This window comes from Zosterops lateralis, assembly GCF_965231275.1.
Source record: "Zosterops lateralis genome assembly, chromosome: 5".
Classification (NCBI taxonomy): Eukaryota; Metazoa; Chordata; class Aves; order Passeriformes; family Zosteropidae; genus Zosterops; species Zosterops lateralis.
This window is the reverse complement of record NC_139766.1, coordinates 52,250,395-52,267,116: the sequence shown is the minus strand read 5'-3', so window position 1 is coordinate 52,267,116 and position 16,722 is coordinate 52,250,395. Positions and strand designations below refer to the sequence as shown.

At 39.0% G+C, this 16,722-nt stretch overlaps 1 protein-coding gene across 3 annotated transcripts in view; it reads left to right on the top strand.

Annotated features, from left to right (window-relative positions):
• PDLIM5 (PDZ and LIM domain 5) overlaps positions 1-13,509 on the top strand; it is a 123,671-nt gene extending 110,162 nt beyond the window's left edge. For 2 of the 3 annotated variants that reach the window (XM_083860777.1, XM_083860778.1), the window contains 4 exons: positions 3,783-3,963; positions 4,970-5,090; positions 9,293-9,408; positions 10,026-13,508. In XM_083860777.1, the coding sequence (XP_083716903.1) occupies positions 3,783-3,963; positions 4,970-5,090; positions 9,293-9,408; positions 10,026-10,115 (508 nt within the window). In that variant the 3' untranslated portion in view covers positions 10,116-13,508. Of the gene's footprint in view, positions 1-3,782; positions 3,964-4,969; positions 5,091-9,292; positions 9,409-10,025 lie in introns of all 3 variants that reach the window. The other variant, XM_083860776.1, reaches the window with a different exon arrangement.
• The last annotated feature ends 3,213 nt before the right edge of the window (positions 13,510-16,722 follow it).

The following is a 16,722-nucleotide window of genomic DNA, read 5'->3' as shown; positions in this document are numbered from 1 at the left end:
GAGTTGATCTGCATTAATCAATGCCAAATATGCTTCATGTTCACAGCATACAGTGGATATGGAAGACTGCAATGGCATTTTGAGTTCAAGTTTTAGCATAATTACACATGCCCTCAGTGGTAGCTTTACCCATGAAAAGGTAGGAGGAGGATCAAATGGCATTGCATTGTACATCTGTTTTGAAGCCAAAATGCATTTTGGAGTTGGTTACTTTACACTCAGGCATAGAATAACCATGGCTGGATGAGCCAAAACCTTTCTTAGAGACACCTTATAACTTTTTAATATATCTTCAATTATTCAGACAGTGATTGTTTGAAGGTTCCACTTTTTTTCCAAGGCTTTATTAAGTAAGCTTTTCTTTCCATGTCTAAAAGAGGCAAACTAAGTTTCTCTTGAATTTCTCTCTCTACTTGCTGTGACGGTCTGGAAGACTTCTGGCATTTCCTGATGAAGACTTCTGGTTCCCAGACAGCCTTACCAAGTTCTGCACTGCAGAGTTGCCTCTTCCTTTGAAGTCCAAATATGTTTTCTCTGGATTGCCATTGAGAACATACTCTTTGGCAATGTCTGCTGTGGATGATGATTTGACTTTGTCACCTTTTCATAAAGCTTAATTGTTTTTAAAGGCAAAAGGGAAAAAGTACAAATGGTGCCTCTCTGTGGCACCTCCTATACACAAATTGTATACTGTGGCATTTTCTGGGGAGGAAAAGAAGAAACTTCCAAGAATGTAGAACTGCTGCATGGTTAACTGTGAAGTGATTGATCTTTCTAACAGATGTGGAAATCCTTTTTGATCACTCTACCACCGAATTTCAGCTCTGGCTTCCTATCATAATACAGGCCATATGAGAAACTAAATTACTGGCATACCAATATAATACATCACGATCATAGTGATGAAGTTACATTCAGTTACTAGTGTTAAGTCATTGAAATTGCACTTAAATTTCCTGTTCGTTGCTCACTTCTCCTTTCAGTTTGCCCCTATGTCGTTGTTACATGCACAACCCAGATGTTTGAGGTGACTACTAAAGTCATGTACCAGGTGATCCTTTGGAGCATTAGTTTCTGCAAGCACTATTGTAAATCAATCAGAATCTCTTTCCAAAAAATAATCCATAAATGACTAGTTCATTTTCATCTCTGAGTTCCCTTCATATGGTCTAGGTGGTGATGCCAGAAATTTGTTTAGAAATGCACAGCATGTCGAAGTAGCTTGGGGTAGAGGCATGTTCATACCCAACTGTTGCCAGTTGGGTCATCCCATATCCCATTTGGACAGTAGGAATATGGAGTTTTAGCTGTACTTTTACAAATACATTCTAGTTGACAGAGGCATGTGGGATTTTTATTAGTTTTGGTTTTTAATAGGGAAGACATGAAGAATGGAGCCATCTTCCTAGCATTGCAACCCCCTAGCTTCTTCTGTCACATTGTGTGAGTGTGGGCATTCTGCCTCCTTACTCAAATGGGGACTTTAAAGTCCTTTTCAAATTAATAGAGGAAATAAATACCTTTCATTACTGGAAACTATCATTTTGATTGCAAAATTATGCAGAGACTGGGAACACCTCCAAGTTCTGAATATCATGTTTTAGTGTATTTTACGTGGCAGGTTTGTTTTTTGTTTTTTGCTTTTTGTTTTTGTTTTTTTTTTTTTTTTTTTTTTTCATTTTTTTTCCGTGTGCTTTGGGGCAGCTTTTAAGTTCCAGGTATCATTAAGCTGCAATATCAGTTTGACATGTTCAAACTGCGGCCTGATTGAAAGTAAAATTGTATTTAGAAAGTGTACTTCTGGACATGTGTGCACAGGGAGCCAGAGCACTAATGGAACACCTCGCAGACATTGTGCAGGGCACAGCCCCAGCTGTCTGGGGGCTTTGGGAGAGGAACTCTGTAGGTGCACTCTCAGGCTGTTCCCCGTCCATCTGCGTTCCTGCGCACTGTCCTGAGAGGATGACCTCAACATGTCAGGGCTGTAAACTTTGGAGAGCTAAATGCAGCAGATGTAAAAATTCCTTCTCCTCCTGTTGCTAGCATGTCTGCTTCCCACTGCAGAGCTGAGCCTGTCATTTCACTGCAGATGGCCAGAAACTCAATCCTACCTGGAGCCAGGAGAGCGTCTTTAGTGTCAGCCCCGTGTTAATGAATCTGTTAAATTAGCCTGTGCTGACATGGTGCTCTGAGAGCACTTTGTTGTACATAAGGGCTTGTATTGTTTGATCAGTACATAACTGAGAGGGCATTGATGTAAAAAGGTGCTTGTAGAGCAGTGGGAGGGTATCGGGTTAGGTCAGTGTTTGCACTGCTCAGGCATCTGCTGGGAGCGGGGCTGGAGAGCTGCACTCAGCCCCAGCTCCCTCCTTAAAGAGCTACAAGCTTCTCTTCGGGAGCTCTTTCAGGGATGAATAAAAGAAACTGGCCCCGGTTAAACATGTTCATCATCTTACAAGGTCTTTGGGTTATCCTAAATCTTTGAGTCTATCCTAAATTTGTTTTGAGTCCTTTGTCTTTGACTTCTCATCCTGCTGAAAATATGTAGCATCCCAGAGAAAATGTATAAAAGAAATGACTGTCTTTACACTCTGTCCTTGATGAAGTTGCCCTCTGTCCTCAGACCATTTATATTTCCATTTTATAGTCAACATAAGCAAATTTCAAGGTGGATTTGAGGGGTGTTGTTTGGGTTTTTTCCTTGTTTGTTTGGATTATTCTTTATTACTGTTGCTTTTTTAATATGAAAATCTTACACACAAACATTCTTGTAGATGACTTGATTTCCAAAAAACATTTAGCAGCAGGTGGTCATATTAGTACCATTCAGCTTTTCTTCAGTACAGTATTAGATCAGAAAAAAATAAAGCACTACTTGAAAGAATTGCATCTTTATTGGTGTTGGAAAAAGAGGGAATCTGGTGAAGGAGATGAACTTGAACCACAAAGTTTATCTGAAACCTAAATTCTGGAAGGCTGAGTGTTGGTGAGACCTTGAAGGCACCTCTTTAAATTAAATATGTTCATTAAAGAGATTAACATGCTGAATATATTTTCAGATTAATATAGAGACAATGATATATATACCTGGAATTCATGAGTTGCAAACTGAGAATCTTTTGTTGAAAGAAAAATGGATGAATTTTTTTTATTAACTGTATTGCATTAACCAGACAGATGCTATTAGAAGTATAGTTATTTTGCATTTGCAAATGATAGTGGAAGCAGTGTGTTTGGAAAGAAATGGGATGTATTTTAATACAGAAAAATCCTCCTATAACTAGGATGGATTATCCTATAAGAAACTTTTTGGATAGGGACAGTGATTGAATTTTTGTCTCAGAAGAAACTGATGTTATCTGCTCCTACAGCGGTCAAGTCTACTTATATCTGTCGTCTCAATATGAATGCAGACTATAGGAGAGCTGATCATATCACTGAATCAAGAGATGGAATTGGGGACATGGGAAACATCCTTCTTCACTCCCCTAGCAGACACTTCAGCGCTGTATTTAATGTAGTTCTAAAATAAGATTTCTGAAATGCAGTGAAGTGAAAAGAATTAGTGTTTATTGTGGGCGGGCATTTCTGGGAGAGAGTTCAATGGAGATGGATTCAGTCAACACTTGGGGCTTTCTTAGAGCCTGTAGGAGGAGAGAGGGATGGAGCAGTGTATGTGTGTGAACAGTAATGACACAGAGCCATTGCAGATAAATCATTAACAGCTTTTGTAGGTGCCAGCCCAGGGGCATTTGCTGACAATATCTCTTCTTTCTAATCAGAGGACCCTTCTTGGTGGCTTTGGGAAAGTCATGGCATCCAGAGGAGTTTAACTGTGCCCACTGCAAAACCTCCATGGCATACATTGGATTTGTGGAAGAGAAGGGGATGCTGTATTGTGAGGTCTGCTATGAGAAGTTCTTTGCCCCTGAGTGTTCAAAGTGCCAGCGGAAGATCCTTGGGGTAGGTGACTAGCAAGTGTCCTGTTTTCTGGTGGGAGCAATAATCACAGTGTTCAGTGCTTCTCTGCAATGAAATTCCATTTTACCTGGCCCAACCTGCATTATTTCAAATTTATTCTTGACACACCTTTTCTGATCTCATTACATACCAGATACACCTTTGGATCTTCTAATGCTGAAGCTTTTCAATCTATTTGAGAAAAGATCCTGTAGTCTCCTTGACTCTTCTAAGCTCAACTCCTCTTTTCATGAAGCTGTTCTGTAGCTGTTGGGATTACCAAATTTTCCTGAGCAAAGTGGTTTTAATTGGCAGCTTTTTCCAGAATGGGAAGGGGCAAGTGGGAGAGGGAAGTAAAAAGAAAAAGTCCTCCTTAGGTGAGCTGAGCACTGAATAACAGACTGTTTGCTACATGAGAAGTACTGAAATATTCCCAGTGTTAATGTAGATGGAAAGATGCATTATCCTACTGGGCACCGATATTGCTCATTTGAGCCTGCCAGCTGATCAGCTGCTGTTTCACTGCAGACAGCAATGTGTCTGCATTCTTGTGTAACTGGGGTCATGCAGGGCTCTGGCAGCGCAATTCTCAAGTCATATTTGGCACTATAGCATCTTTCAAAACAACACAGAGCATTTATAATTTTCTGTGTGATGTCTTCTGATTAACTCCTCACAAACTTCAAGAGAAGGCAGAGATGCTGCTTTTCTTATTTCAGGGGACCATTATGGGTGAGATTAAAATTAAGAATTTAAACAAATGAGTTGTTAAAATTTGTCCGACCTTCCAAAAACCCCAAAGGATTGCTCATGAAAAATAAGGAGATGTACCATAAATAAAGCACCTCATTAAGTTTAATACTGCAGAACTTGCCTGCACAACCCATTTTCAAAGTAGCAGCAGGAAACAAAGTATTCTTGAAATGAATCAAGTGTGGAGGCATGGCTACCACAATCTAGTCATCACATCGAAATAATGTGTTCCTAACACTTTTTCTAATCCCCACAGGAAGTAATAAATGCTTTGAAACAAACTTGGCATGTTTCCTGCTTCGTGTGTGTGGCCTGTCATAACCCCATCCGCAATAATGTCTTTCACTTAGAAGATGGTGATCCCTACTGTGAGACGGGTAAGAAGCAACACAACCAAAGTTTACTGCAGCTGTGCAGGAAAGCAGAGCTCAGTAACACTGGGGGAAAATAAATATTTCCCTTTTCTCAAGCTGCAACGTTAGAAGTGCCCCAGCAATTTCACGTAACTTTGAGATGTCATTTCAAAGCAGCAAATGCTGCTGTAGACACTTGAAGTTTGCAGCAGGAGGAGTTGGAGAGGTTTTCTTCATCAGCTCCAGCAGCAGCAGGCTTCTTGTCATTGATATTACCTATTCCTGTTAAGTCCTCAGCTGGAGTATCAGTCATACATCAAAGTGTTAATTTTAGGGTGACTTTCTGGTTGGGTTTAAAATAATCTGAATTTTATGTAAATCTGCTTATTTACCAAACACAAGCAATGCCAGTGGAGTAATGTGTTCTTCTCTGAATAGTGTTATTCCCAGCCCAAGGGTCTTCCAAGGGGAAGCAGTCTGTCCAGGTAGTGTTTTTGCAGGATCAAGGATAAAAAAACTGTCAGAGGAGAAATACATTGGTACAATTGCAGCATTGGAAAGCCTGATTAGCAATATTACATGAACAATGTGGCCTAGAAGTTCAGAGCATTTCTGGTTTGGTTTCTAGCACTTCCAGCTAATCATAACATTTTTATAAAATCGTAAAATGATTTGGGTTGGAAAGGACCTTAAAAATCATCTGGTTCCAACCTCACTGTCATGGGCAGGGACTAGTGGGCAGCCTCCCACTAGACCATGTTGCTCAAAGCCCCATCCAGCTGGCCTTGAAACAGGGAATTCTGTTCTCCAGGAACAGGGGATCCACAGCTGCTCTGGACAACCTGTTCCAGTGCCTCACCAGCCTCACAGTAAAAAAAAAAGGTCATCCTATTGTCCAATATAAATGTACTCTTTCAGCTTAAAGTAATTCCCTCTTGTACTGTCACTATCTGCCCTTGTAAAAAGTCTGTCTCCAGCCTTCCTCTAGGCCTCCATCAGGTACTGGAAGGTGCTGTAAGGTCTGCCTGGAGCTTTCTCTTCTCCAGGCCGAACAACCACAATTCTCTCAGCCTTTCCTCAAAGGAGAGGTGCTCCATCCCTCTGAGCATCTCTGTGAGCTTCTCTGGACTTGCTCCAGCAGGTCCACATCCAACCCATATTGGAAGCTCCATAGCTGGATGCAGGACTTCAGCGGGGTCTCAGGAGAGCAGAGCAGATGGTTCAAAATCCCTCACTTGCCTGCTGGCCTCACTTCTCTTGTGGTATAGCCCAGGATACAGTTGGCTTTCTGGGCTGCGAATGCACATTGGCTGAGCCTCTTGTCAATCTATTATTATTAATATGAACAGTTTTTATTTAAGTTGGTTTTCTAGTTTGATTAAAACTTTTCCCCTTGGAGCTAGGAAAGAAGTAAACAATTTGTAAAACGATTTCCATAAAATGGAAAAGAGACAAAAATGTATCAAAACTATCTGTTTTCATAGTGCATGCTGTGTTGGAACTGTCAGTTGGACTCTTGTAATGGTTTTCCTTCTAGTCTTAGGAACATTGCAGCTTCACTAGATGCAGAAATGGATTGACCAGAAATGATTTAGCATGAAATTCTAATGACCTCTTTGAAGCTAAGATTTCCTTCTAAGCTGATTCCAAGTTGTTCACAGTGGGTTCCATGGAGAGTGCTAGGTACTGTAAGCATGAGGGAAGTAGGCCAGTTTATCCAAAATTTCTCATCAAAGCTGCTTTAATGAGATGTTGGCAGATACAAAAGGACACAGTAGGTTATTGCTAACTTGGTGACAAACGTAGGGTAGGGTTGTTGCTCCTATTGAATTTGTGGAGCAGCAGAGGAAGTGAGTATATGAGCAGCATCCTCCAGTGTGACAGCACGGTGAAATTTCATCCTGAAGCAATGTGAAGCCCCTAATCCTGGAACCATTTGATGATTCAAAAATAGTACTGGAGGAATCAATAACTCCCCTTTGGGTGGAAAGCTCGTGACAGTGTTTGTTCTGTTAAGGTTCAGTTCTTGTTGCTGCCACCAAATGACCCACATGTAGTACAGTGCATTGATTTGTACTACTGTTACAACTTCTGTGTAAAATGTGCCTTTTTCTATATTGTGAGAGGGGAAAAACTGTGGCAAGATGTCAAGTGTACTACACTTCTTGAAAAGTTTATTTCTGAGATAGAAAGTTGCTAGTGCAAGTTAATGCAGACACAAGCTGTGAGGTGTTATTGGCAGTGATACTTTGTAATGGCTCTGGCTCACTAACTAGATGTTAATTTGAGTTATATTAATTTTTCAAAGACTTTCAGTCCAGCTGGAGTTATGAGTCTATGACTAATTTTAAAGAAATAAGGAGTAAATGTCATTGCCAACTTTCCTTCTTTTTAGTGCAAAGGAGAGTTCTAATTTTAAATCTGTATTTGAAATTATAACAGCATCAGCAATTAGTATTAAAGGGGGATTAATCTGCAGAATGTTCTGGGTTTAGATGTTAAAGCTAAAATTAAAATAAAAGTCCAGATATCTACAACTTTGAACTTTTTTTAAGTGCAGAGTTAGTAGCCTAGTTTTGAAAATGCTTTGTGCAGGAAGCACTGATATGTGACTATGTAAGAAGTCTGCCTTGGAAGGCTTCTGTGGTATCGCAATTCAAGCATGCAAAAGAAAGCTGATGCCCTTCATTCTGCCTTATCTACTGCCCTTTCTTCAGAAGAAAAGCTAATAAACTTATCAACACAACCACAGGCCAACTTACAAAAGGGTTTAACTGCTGGCACCAGGAAAATATCAGTAAGGTTCTGTATGACCACAAATGCAAAGAGCTGAAAGAGTATGGTCATGAGACTGTGTCCTTCAGGGGTTTTGTACAGGTCTGTTCTACCATTTGATATTTTTATTGTCTTTCTTAAAAAATTCATTCCAGTAGCATGGATTAATGGAGGTGATCAGTGAAGCAGTTTCTTGCCACTGGCAGTCATCAAGGGCTTTGCTACTCCGGAGCACTCGTGTTCTCCATCCTGTTGAGATGTCGCCTATGATGATTCATTTTCAGGGAGGTCATCACACAGAACACTGTCTTAGTAAACAAAACCAGGACTTTTCTCCTGGGCTTGACACATCTGATGATCATCTATGAGCTCTGCTGCAGTAAGCATTAGAGCTTCAGTAGATCTGTATAGTCTAGGTGAGGAACAAATTCCACTTCTACCCCCCTTCCAATCCCTTATAATTGTCCTTTGAAGATGACCCCTGGCACCTAATTTCCCTGTCAGAGGCAGTGCTACCATGGTAGTAACACTCTGTTACTGGTAGATGGAGTCCAAGGCTTCATTATGGCTGTCACTTTGGCTGTAGTTCATCTTATGAACATATAATGTTGCATGACATGTTTGCCATGGTAGTGTGCTGTTCCCAAATTCTTTCATGTTATAGCACTAGTGCCACTGTTGTCTCTGCAGGAATAAAACATTTGCTTCCTAGAATGGGGTGTTCGAGAGTTGAAATAAATGAAAAAGACCAGACAGCTTGGGCTGGGGAATATAAATGGTTCAATGCCATTTGTTTTAGTCCCTGCTCCCTGAGAATGCTGGAAAAGTTTCTTGTTCTTCATAGTAATGAAGGGGAAGGGTTTGTTGTTTTGTTTGTTTTTTGGTTGGTTGTTTGTTTTGTTTTTTGGGGGGGGGGGGGTGGGGATTTGTTGTTTTTTTTTAAAGCCATGTAATGTACTTTAGTGGCTAGAAAGATATTTCTAGACTCTAATTAGGACAGAAGCCTAATGATTACATGGTTTTGAGTAGTGCATTCTGGGGCAAAAATTTTGCCAGAATATAGTTTGGAGTTCATTTCTCTCTGAGAGTGTCTGTAGCGTGAAGAGCAAGAGTGTGCTTTCAAAGCAGAGTTGGAGAGAATGTAGAGAACATGTAGAGTTCACATGGGTGCTCTCAAGGAGTGTATTTCCCCCTCTCTAGCACGCTGTTTATCTCAAGGAAATGAAACACCAGGAAGATGGAAGTATTGCCTACTTGAAAGGATGAGGAAAGAGCTGAATTAGCAAGAAATCAACATCCCAGGCTTTCAATCTAGGAGCTCTTTATTCAGTATACTTAGTCAAATAAATCTCAGCACATCCAAACCTATTGCCAATGAAAGAGCAAAGTTCTCAAAGGGTCAGTCCTGCTTTTCTGCATGTGCTATAAAAGCTGTTTGTATCTCTTTGCAGATTACTATGCCCTCTTTGGTACAATGTGCCACGGCTGTGAATTCCCCATTGAAGCTGGAGACAGATTTCTTGAAGCCCTGGGCCACACTTGGCATGATACTTGCTTTGTATGCTCTGTAAGTAAAGCTGGTCTGTCTTTAAACAAACCCTGGCAGCAGTGCTAAGCTGACCCATATGGGAGTTAGCAGCTCTAACCTCTCTCAATCCCCTGAGCCCAAACAAAAAGTGCTTTCCCAGTTATTTGGAAGGTGTGTTGCTGTTGTAAGCCTTTGGCACTGGTGTGAGCGAAGGTGTCCTGAATTGCAGCCCTGTGTCCCACCATTTAACCCTCGACATTCACTTCTTCAGAGTTAGCTGAAGGTTCCAAAGTAGCAAGAGTGCTTTTGGTATAAGGACACTGTAGCCAAGGTATTGCTTGCTAATATTGTATGGCAACAAAAAAAAAACCCCAAAAAAAACCCGCCAAAAGAGAAGCCCCAATCTTAATAATTGGGGGTTTTTTTCTTAAATTCTTAATCTAACTCTGCTCCCAGTTAAACACCTGTTGTCTTAGGAAAAGTTATGCTTACACCAACCACTGGTATTACATAGAAAGAGGATCTCTAAAAGAAAAGGCAATTCTTACTCTTCGAATATATTTATACATAGAACAGTACCATGATCTGGCATTCTGAATAGTTATGGCACAGTTCATCTGAATTGGATGTTCTTTTCTTTTTTTATCCCATTTCAGGTATGTAGTGACAGTTTGGAGGGCCAGACTTTTTTCTCCAAGAAGGACAAGCCACTGTGCAAGAAACATGCCCACTCTGTCAACATCTGATACTTGGAGATGGTCTTGTGTAACAAGTGTACTGAGCAGAAAGGTTAAAATGTCCATGTTCAATAATTGGTTAAAATTATTTATAGACAATTTATCTAAAATGGAAGAGAGATGTGGAAACTTGCAGAAGGGATTGATTGTACACTAATTTTTCAGAGTGTTTATTATTTACGAATTTGCTTCATAAAAAGAAAGGTATCAGGAATTGCACCCAAGCCAAACAATTAGAGTGTCTTTATTTCTACACTTCACACATTACTGTATTTAATGATTTTATGACCACATTTATCTCTGTTTCATTATGAGAAGTGAAGTATCTATAAAAGTAAATACCTAATATAGGAGTCTCAGTCTCGCTGCTATTCGACAAATAAAAGGAGATTGGATTCAGCAATCCTGATCACTTCATTTTGGTGATGTTTTTAAAGTGTCTCCAGAAGTATTGCAGCTGAACTCCATTAAAAGGAACCCAAAGTAAAGATAAGATTACACAAAACATATGGTTTCAAAACTTATTTTTTTAATCTGATACTAGTATACAGAAAGCCTCCTACACAATTACATGTACCTGTGCCTTTGCACTTAAATTTCTGATGGGTTTGCAAGGGTCAGAGGTTTTTACAAAGCATTTAAGTGGCTATGCTGGTGAAAAGGAATAATTAGAAGATGCCACTAAAAAGAGAACGTAAGTGGGATACTTTCTTGTAACTCATGTACTACCAGAACACTAGCCAAAACCCCCTGCTGCTGAGGGTGTATGATAGGGTGAAAATGTCAGATCGAATCTTAAGGGAACAGAGATTTTGACTCTTCAGTTTGCAGTTCAGGTTTTAGGTAGCTTTAAGTGCCTTGGAAAGGGGAAATTGTGCTGAATCTGCAGGTAACAATGTTTTGTTTCCAGAATGTGAGATTCTGGTGTTAAATAAGGGAAACTGCTGAAGTGCAACTGAGGACATTGGTTTTTTTCTCAGTACATTCTTTATCATGTAGCTCATGAATATGTATATTGGTGGTGTGCCAGGTAGCGTACTGAAATCTTAACTTTCTTGCTCAGCTGTTATGATTTTTATTAGTTTAGGTTTATTTTTCTCTTCCAGATGTAGTGAATGTATGGTTAAATGATATTCCACTGGTTTAAGCAGCTCAGTACCTCTCAAATCTTGCAAGGGAGCAGAGGGACAATGCTGTCATTATGCATTTGCTGTGAGCCAGATGAGCCAATTCTGTGCCTTGATCCAAATTTTGCATGCACACAGAGAGGCAGCGCAAGACTGATGCACCAGCTCAGTCCCCCTTAGCCTCAAATTAGGGCTTAACTGGTTTAATTGGAGCAATTGCAGGCAGCCAGGGAAGACGTGGTGGTGCTCCTCTGCACAGGATGAATTTGCTTCAGCAGAATTGCACAACAGAGAATTGGGCTTTCTCGGGAACAGAGCAGATTCCTGAAGGAAACTGAATTTATTTGCTGTTTGATTCAACTGGGGTGTCAGAGCTGAATTGTTAGTCTTTAGTGCTCTTTCTAGTAGACATTAAAAATAACCATTTACTGGTTTCATTGTTGTGGGCTGGGTTTTTTGTTTTATGATTTGATGGATAGTTTTATCCATAAAACCATGGATAAAAAAATAATGGCAAAATTTGCCATGGTTGAGTAAAGCAATTTTAATGAAGAACATCAACAAAAGAGGAGGAAAGAAAACCAAAATTGCTGTACTGAAATATGAAAAAATATTTGGCTTTTTATAAATTCAGTGAGACAGGTTCACATTGTGGGTCTGTTGCACTTCATTTCCTGAAGTTGTTTTTGTTCAATATTACCATATTTCTTTTTTAACTTCCAGTGGTACAGAAGAAATTTGGTAAATTTGGTGAGTGTTGGTAAATAAGAAGAAATTTGGTGGTACGGTATAAAGCTGTTTAAAACGTTTACGCTCTTGTAGATGTACCCTTTTGTGAGTTTGGCTGAAAATCAGAAGGGTGGAAGCAGACCGGACAAGATACAGTAACATATAAGCCAAGTTGCTTTTAAAATTAAGTGGAATGTGGAGAAGTGAGACCTATGGACTAGGTTTCAGTGGAGCTTTATTGCACATGTGTGAGGAAAGAGGGGGGCAAAATGCACAGGAAAAAGCATTCTGTAATTTCTGCAATTCAAACATTGCAACTTGAACGTAGGATAAAAACTTCCCAGTTTGTCATTGTACTTAAAATCCAATTAAATTTTGTTTAGCCTCATAATTTTAATTGGATTTTTTTTTTAATCCATGTGCTCTAGGGTTTGAAATTTTGCAGTTGTTAATGAATTTGAGGACAAGAGCCTGAAGGGCTCCAATAAAACTGCTTCATTTAACTGCTTTGCCTTTTAATTTCTGCTTTTATCTATTTGTTTAAAATTTTAAAGGAAGCATAGAGTCACTGATAGATAATGAATATTTAATGGCTTTACCAAATTATATAAATCAATTAAAAGGAACATAATTTTTATCGTTATTTTAATAAGTGAGATTTTAGTAGAGCACTTTATAATACTGCCATATATCTCACTGAATATTTATTACATTTTTTTGTTGTTATTGTTGTTCAGAACTATTTCATCCTGGTATTATTTTGTTTTATTTGTAAGCCTGCCTTTACCTCTAGAATCTTTTGGGGTCTGAGTGTATGTGTTTAAATATACTTCTTTCTACATGCACACGTATGCACGTGTGTTGAGAGACATAAGTATATATGTGTATTTGAATGCAGATTTGACATAGCAAAAATTCATTTGGGGATTTCGTTAGATTCCCAACTGTTTTTCACACAGCACACATACAGCATTCATGTTATGAGGGTCAGGACAGAAATATTAGTAACCTAACCACTGTAGATCTTTGCATGCATTTTTAGTCAGTCATTGTTTTTCTTCTAAAACTGCCTGTGAGATAATTTAGCTTAACTCTGAAGGTAGAATGTCTCTATAAGTAAATAATTGATCCATGATGACAGTTTCAGTATGTTGTAATGAAATAATTCAGGATTATGTATAAATATAAATGCTTAATATAACAATGTGATAAACTTAAAGCAGGAGCTGAGTTGTAGTTCAGTGTGTGTTGTGGTCTGTTAATTGTGTACCTATTTCTTCACAGAGCTACTTGCATCATCTAGCCATGTCAGCTGCTTTGCAAACATTGTTTTATGCTAAACTACCAACTGTTAAATCTTGGTGATTTCTTTGCTTGTGTTTAATAATCTTTGGTATCAAATTTTGGCTGTTCACATTTGCAAATTTAATTATAATTGAAAACCTTAACAAGCAAATAAACCCTACTCAAAATGTAAAATTCTGTCTTCAGTTACTTTGTGGTTGTTGAGTATTTTCTTTTCCTGAATCATAGCCAGTAAGGGTAAGCCATGATTGTGAATAGAATAATAGAATAAATAACATATGAATAGATGACATTTGATCTGCTCATTCCTCAGGTTTTGTGATTTTTTTAGCTTCGTTTTACCGGAAAGGACCAGGGAGTCCTGGTGACACCAAGGTGACCATGAGCCAGTGATAACTCCTCTGAGACAAGGAAGACCACAGTTTCCTGGGGTCCATTAGGCAGAGCATTTCCAGCAGATGGGAGAAGTTATCCCTCTCTGCTCAGCCTTGGTGAGACCCATCTGGAGAGCTGAGTCCAGTGCTGGTCTCACCAGTAGCAGAGACGTAGCTGTACTGGAGTAAAGAGCGAGGAAGATGGTGGGGGCAGGGAGCATTTGTCATAAAAGGAGAGGCTGAGAGAGCTGGGACTGCTCAGCCTGGAGAAGATGGGGCTCAGGGGAGACCTCATCAAGGTGTACAAATACCTGGAAAGGAGAGTCAAGAAAACAGAGCCAGGCTTGGTGTGTAGTCAGAGGACAACTGTGAGAATGGTAAACATTGGCACAGGTTGCCCAGAGAGATTGTGGGGTCTTTCTGCTTGGAGATACTCAAAACCTGACAGCATCCAGCCCTTGGACTAGTCAAGGTCCCTTCCAGCCTTGGAGAGTCTCTGATTCTTCATCTTCTCTCAAGATGGATGGAAAGGTACAAATACTGTGTTGAATGCTGTAGAATATGTAACAATGTAAAATTTACATTGGCAAATTACTGTTTATTTGCTATCCTTTCTCCATTCTACTGCCTGTCTAGAATACTTTGCACTGTTTCTCTAGAAGGCTTTAGTATTTTTCCTAAGTTGACACTGTCCAAGGAAATGGCAGGCATTTTCTGATACTGTACTTAGTCTTGGCATGCAGCAGTCTCTTTCACTATGGGACACTTAACTGTCTGCTCTAACATGGCCAATTCCTTCATGATAATACCAATCTGGTAAAAATCCCCTTAGCTGAGCATCTCTCAAACAGGCCAATGGTCTGTTGTTTTTTACCTTTATTTACACAGGCAAAGGAAAACACTGCACACAGCTCTGTAAAATTTAGAGGCAACTTTACAGAGAACTTGCCTCCCCTTCAGTGTTTAGGCTATGAGCGAGACAAATGCAAGTCTATTTGCAAACAGTACATTAAGCTCCAGAAGCCAAATTTTTAAAGGCATGAAGTCTGCATTTGACGTTTTAATGGCAAAGGTTTGGTTTCTATCAATCACAACGTCATGTAACATAAAAATGCAACAACCAAAAAAGAAAGAAAGAAAGAGAGAACTGTCATTCATTCATTAAGATGCTGTAATCCAGTGTAAGATTTATAGGCTTAAAACTCAATGGTGTGTTTTCACAATAAATCCACTTTCACTGCTCAGCACAGAACAAATCTCTCTGTCATTCAAAGTATTTGCTGGTCAAAATGCCCTATATGAGATCTTCAAAGAGTTTCTCACAAAATTGCATATAAATCCTTTTACCAGCAAAGGCTTAATTTAGGTTCAAGTTTTACTTTCTTGGGACGTTGGTTAATATCTTGTGCTCAGACAAGATCTTGGTTATATCAGAAACACATAGGGCCTAATTTATTATTAGCAGTCTGGTGTTAATTAGGGGGAATTACCAGAAATAGTTTGCTTGATGGAAATTTATTATGGTATCACACTTTACTGATGGTGAAATAGGAGTCACTGAAAGAGTGCAGCTCCTTCTCATAACCAGCTAATTAATAAGGTGCCAAAATTCCTCTGAGAAGGGTTTGGTCCTAACTATGGGAACCTCACAGAGCAAATGGTTCCTATGCAGTATTTAAAATTTAAAAGAGGAAAAGAGAGACAAGAAAAAACTGCCCAGCAGAAGTCTCAAAAGTAGTATGGCTTTTTCTTGAATTTATGAAAGAAAATATTTAGCTGTGTTTCCAAGCTCATTAAAGAATGGCTTTTCTCAGACAGAAAAACAACAGCTAATTTATAATCTCATTTGGTATGCTTGAACTTGGTTTTCAGTTTTACTTGTACATACTGTACACTATACCTTGTAATTTTATGAATCTAGCTTATAATGAGCTTTTATATTACTCTTTATTGCTTTGCCTAATGGTCTTTTTCATTATCATTTGCCAGGAAAGTTGAGGTTGGCTTAGAGAGGAAACTGAAAAACAGCAGAGATCTCTGATAAGCCCCAATCTGTTTTATGTATGGCAGGTTGGGGATAGAAAAAACGCTGTGTCATTAGAGATCTCATGAAAGTTGTGTGAGAAAGGCATGTTATAATAACATGGAGTGAAAGCAGAAATGTCTCTAAAGAAATTTTAAATCACCACACTAAAATTTATGCATGGCTGATTTTTTAAAAAATACTCAAGATGATAGGGTATGAAGTTGTAATAAAGCTCTTTTGTATTTGCACTTGAAATACCTTGAACTATTGAAAAATATCCAGCATTTTGGATATGCTTTACAAGCTTTCTCCTGTACTGTGAGACTAAGGATTGTGTCATTGTGTTCTGAGTAATATTCACACTTTCCATAGATCAGAGTTGTTTCCTTTTAATTTCTCCTACTTTTGCTTTGCTTTTTCTTACTGTTGGGCAGTGCCATTGTTTGTTTTAAAATACTTCATTACAAGATAATCCTGTCAGGTGTGTCCCTTATTTCTCTTTGTGATGCATCAATGAAATGTCAAATATTCCTTTGGTAAATGTAAACTTGCACTTAATTTTGGCATGCTTTTCAAAGTGTCAAGTTTTCCCACCCAGAAGTTTCCGCTGGAAAAATAACTCGAGATACTAGACCAAAATAGTAATTATATCCCACATAAAGTCTTTATTTCCCTTGAAATCCATCAAGCAAAAAGGAAACACATGAAAACAAGTATAGGGCCAAAATCATGGATAACCCAAACAGGTACAACCTCACTGATTTCAATCTCCATGTTAAAAATGACTGATATCAAAGCAGCTTTAATGTTATGCTTACATTTGTCCAGTGAGCAAGCTCAGAATCAAGGATTTGGTCCTTGGTTTTATCAGGATTTCCTTTTACCTAAGATCCAGTCTTGGACTTACACTTGGCTTTGAACAGCCACAGTGAAGTTAATCTGCCATGTGACCTTTTTTTCCCCCACTTGCTACCCACTGACAATCAGTAGAGGATTACTGGGAAATTCAGACAAGTGTTACCTGGAGAAAAAAGTAGGCTGGACTTCCTTTGAAA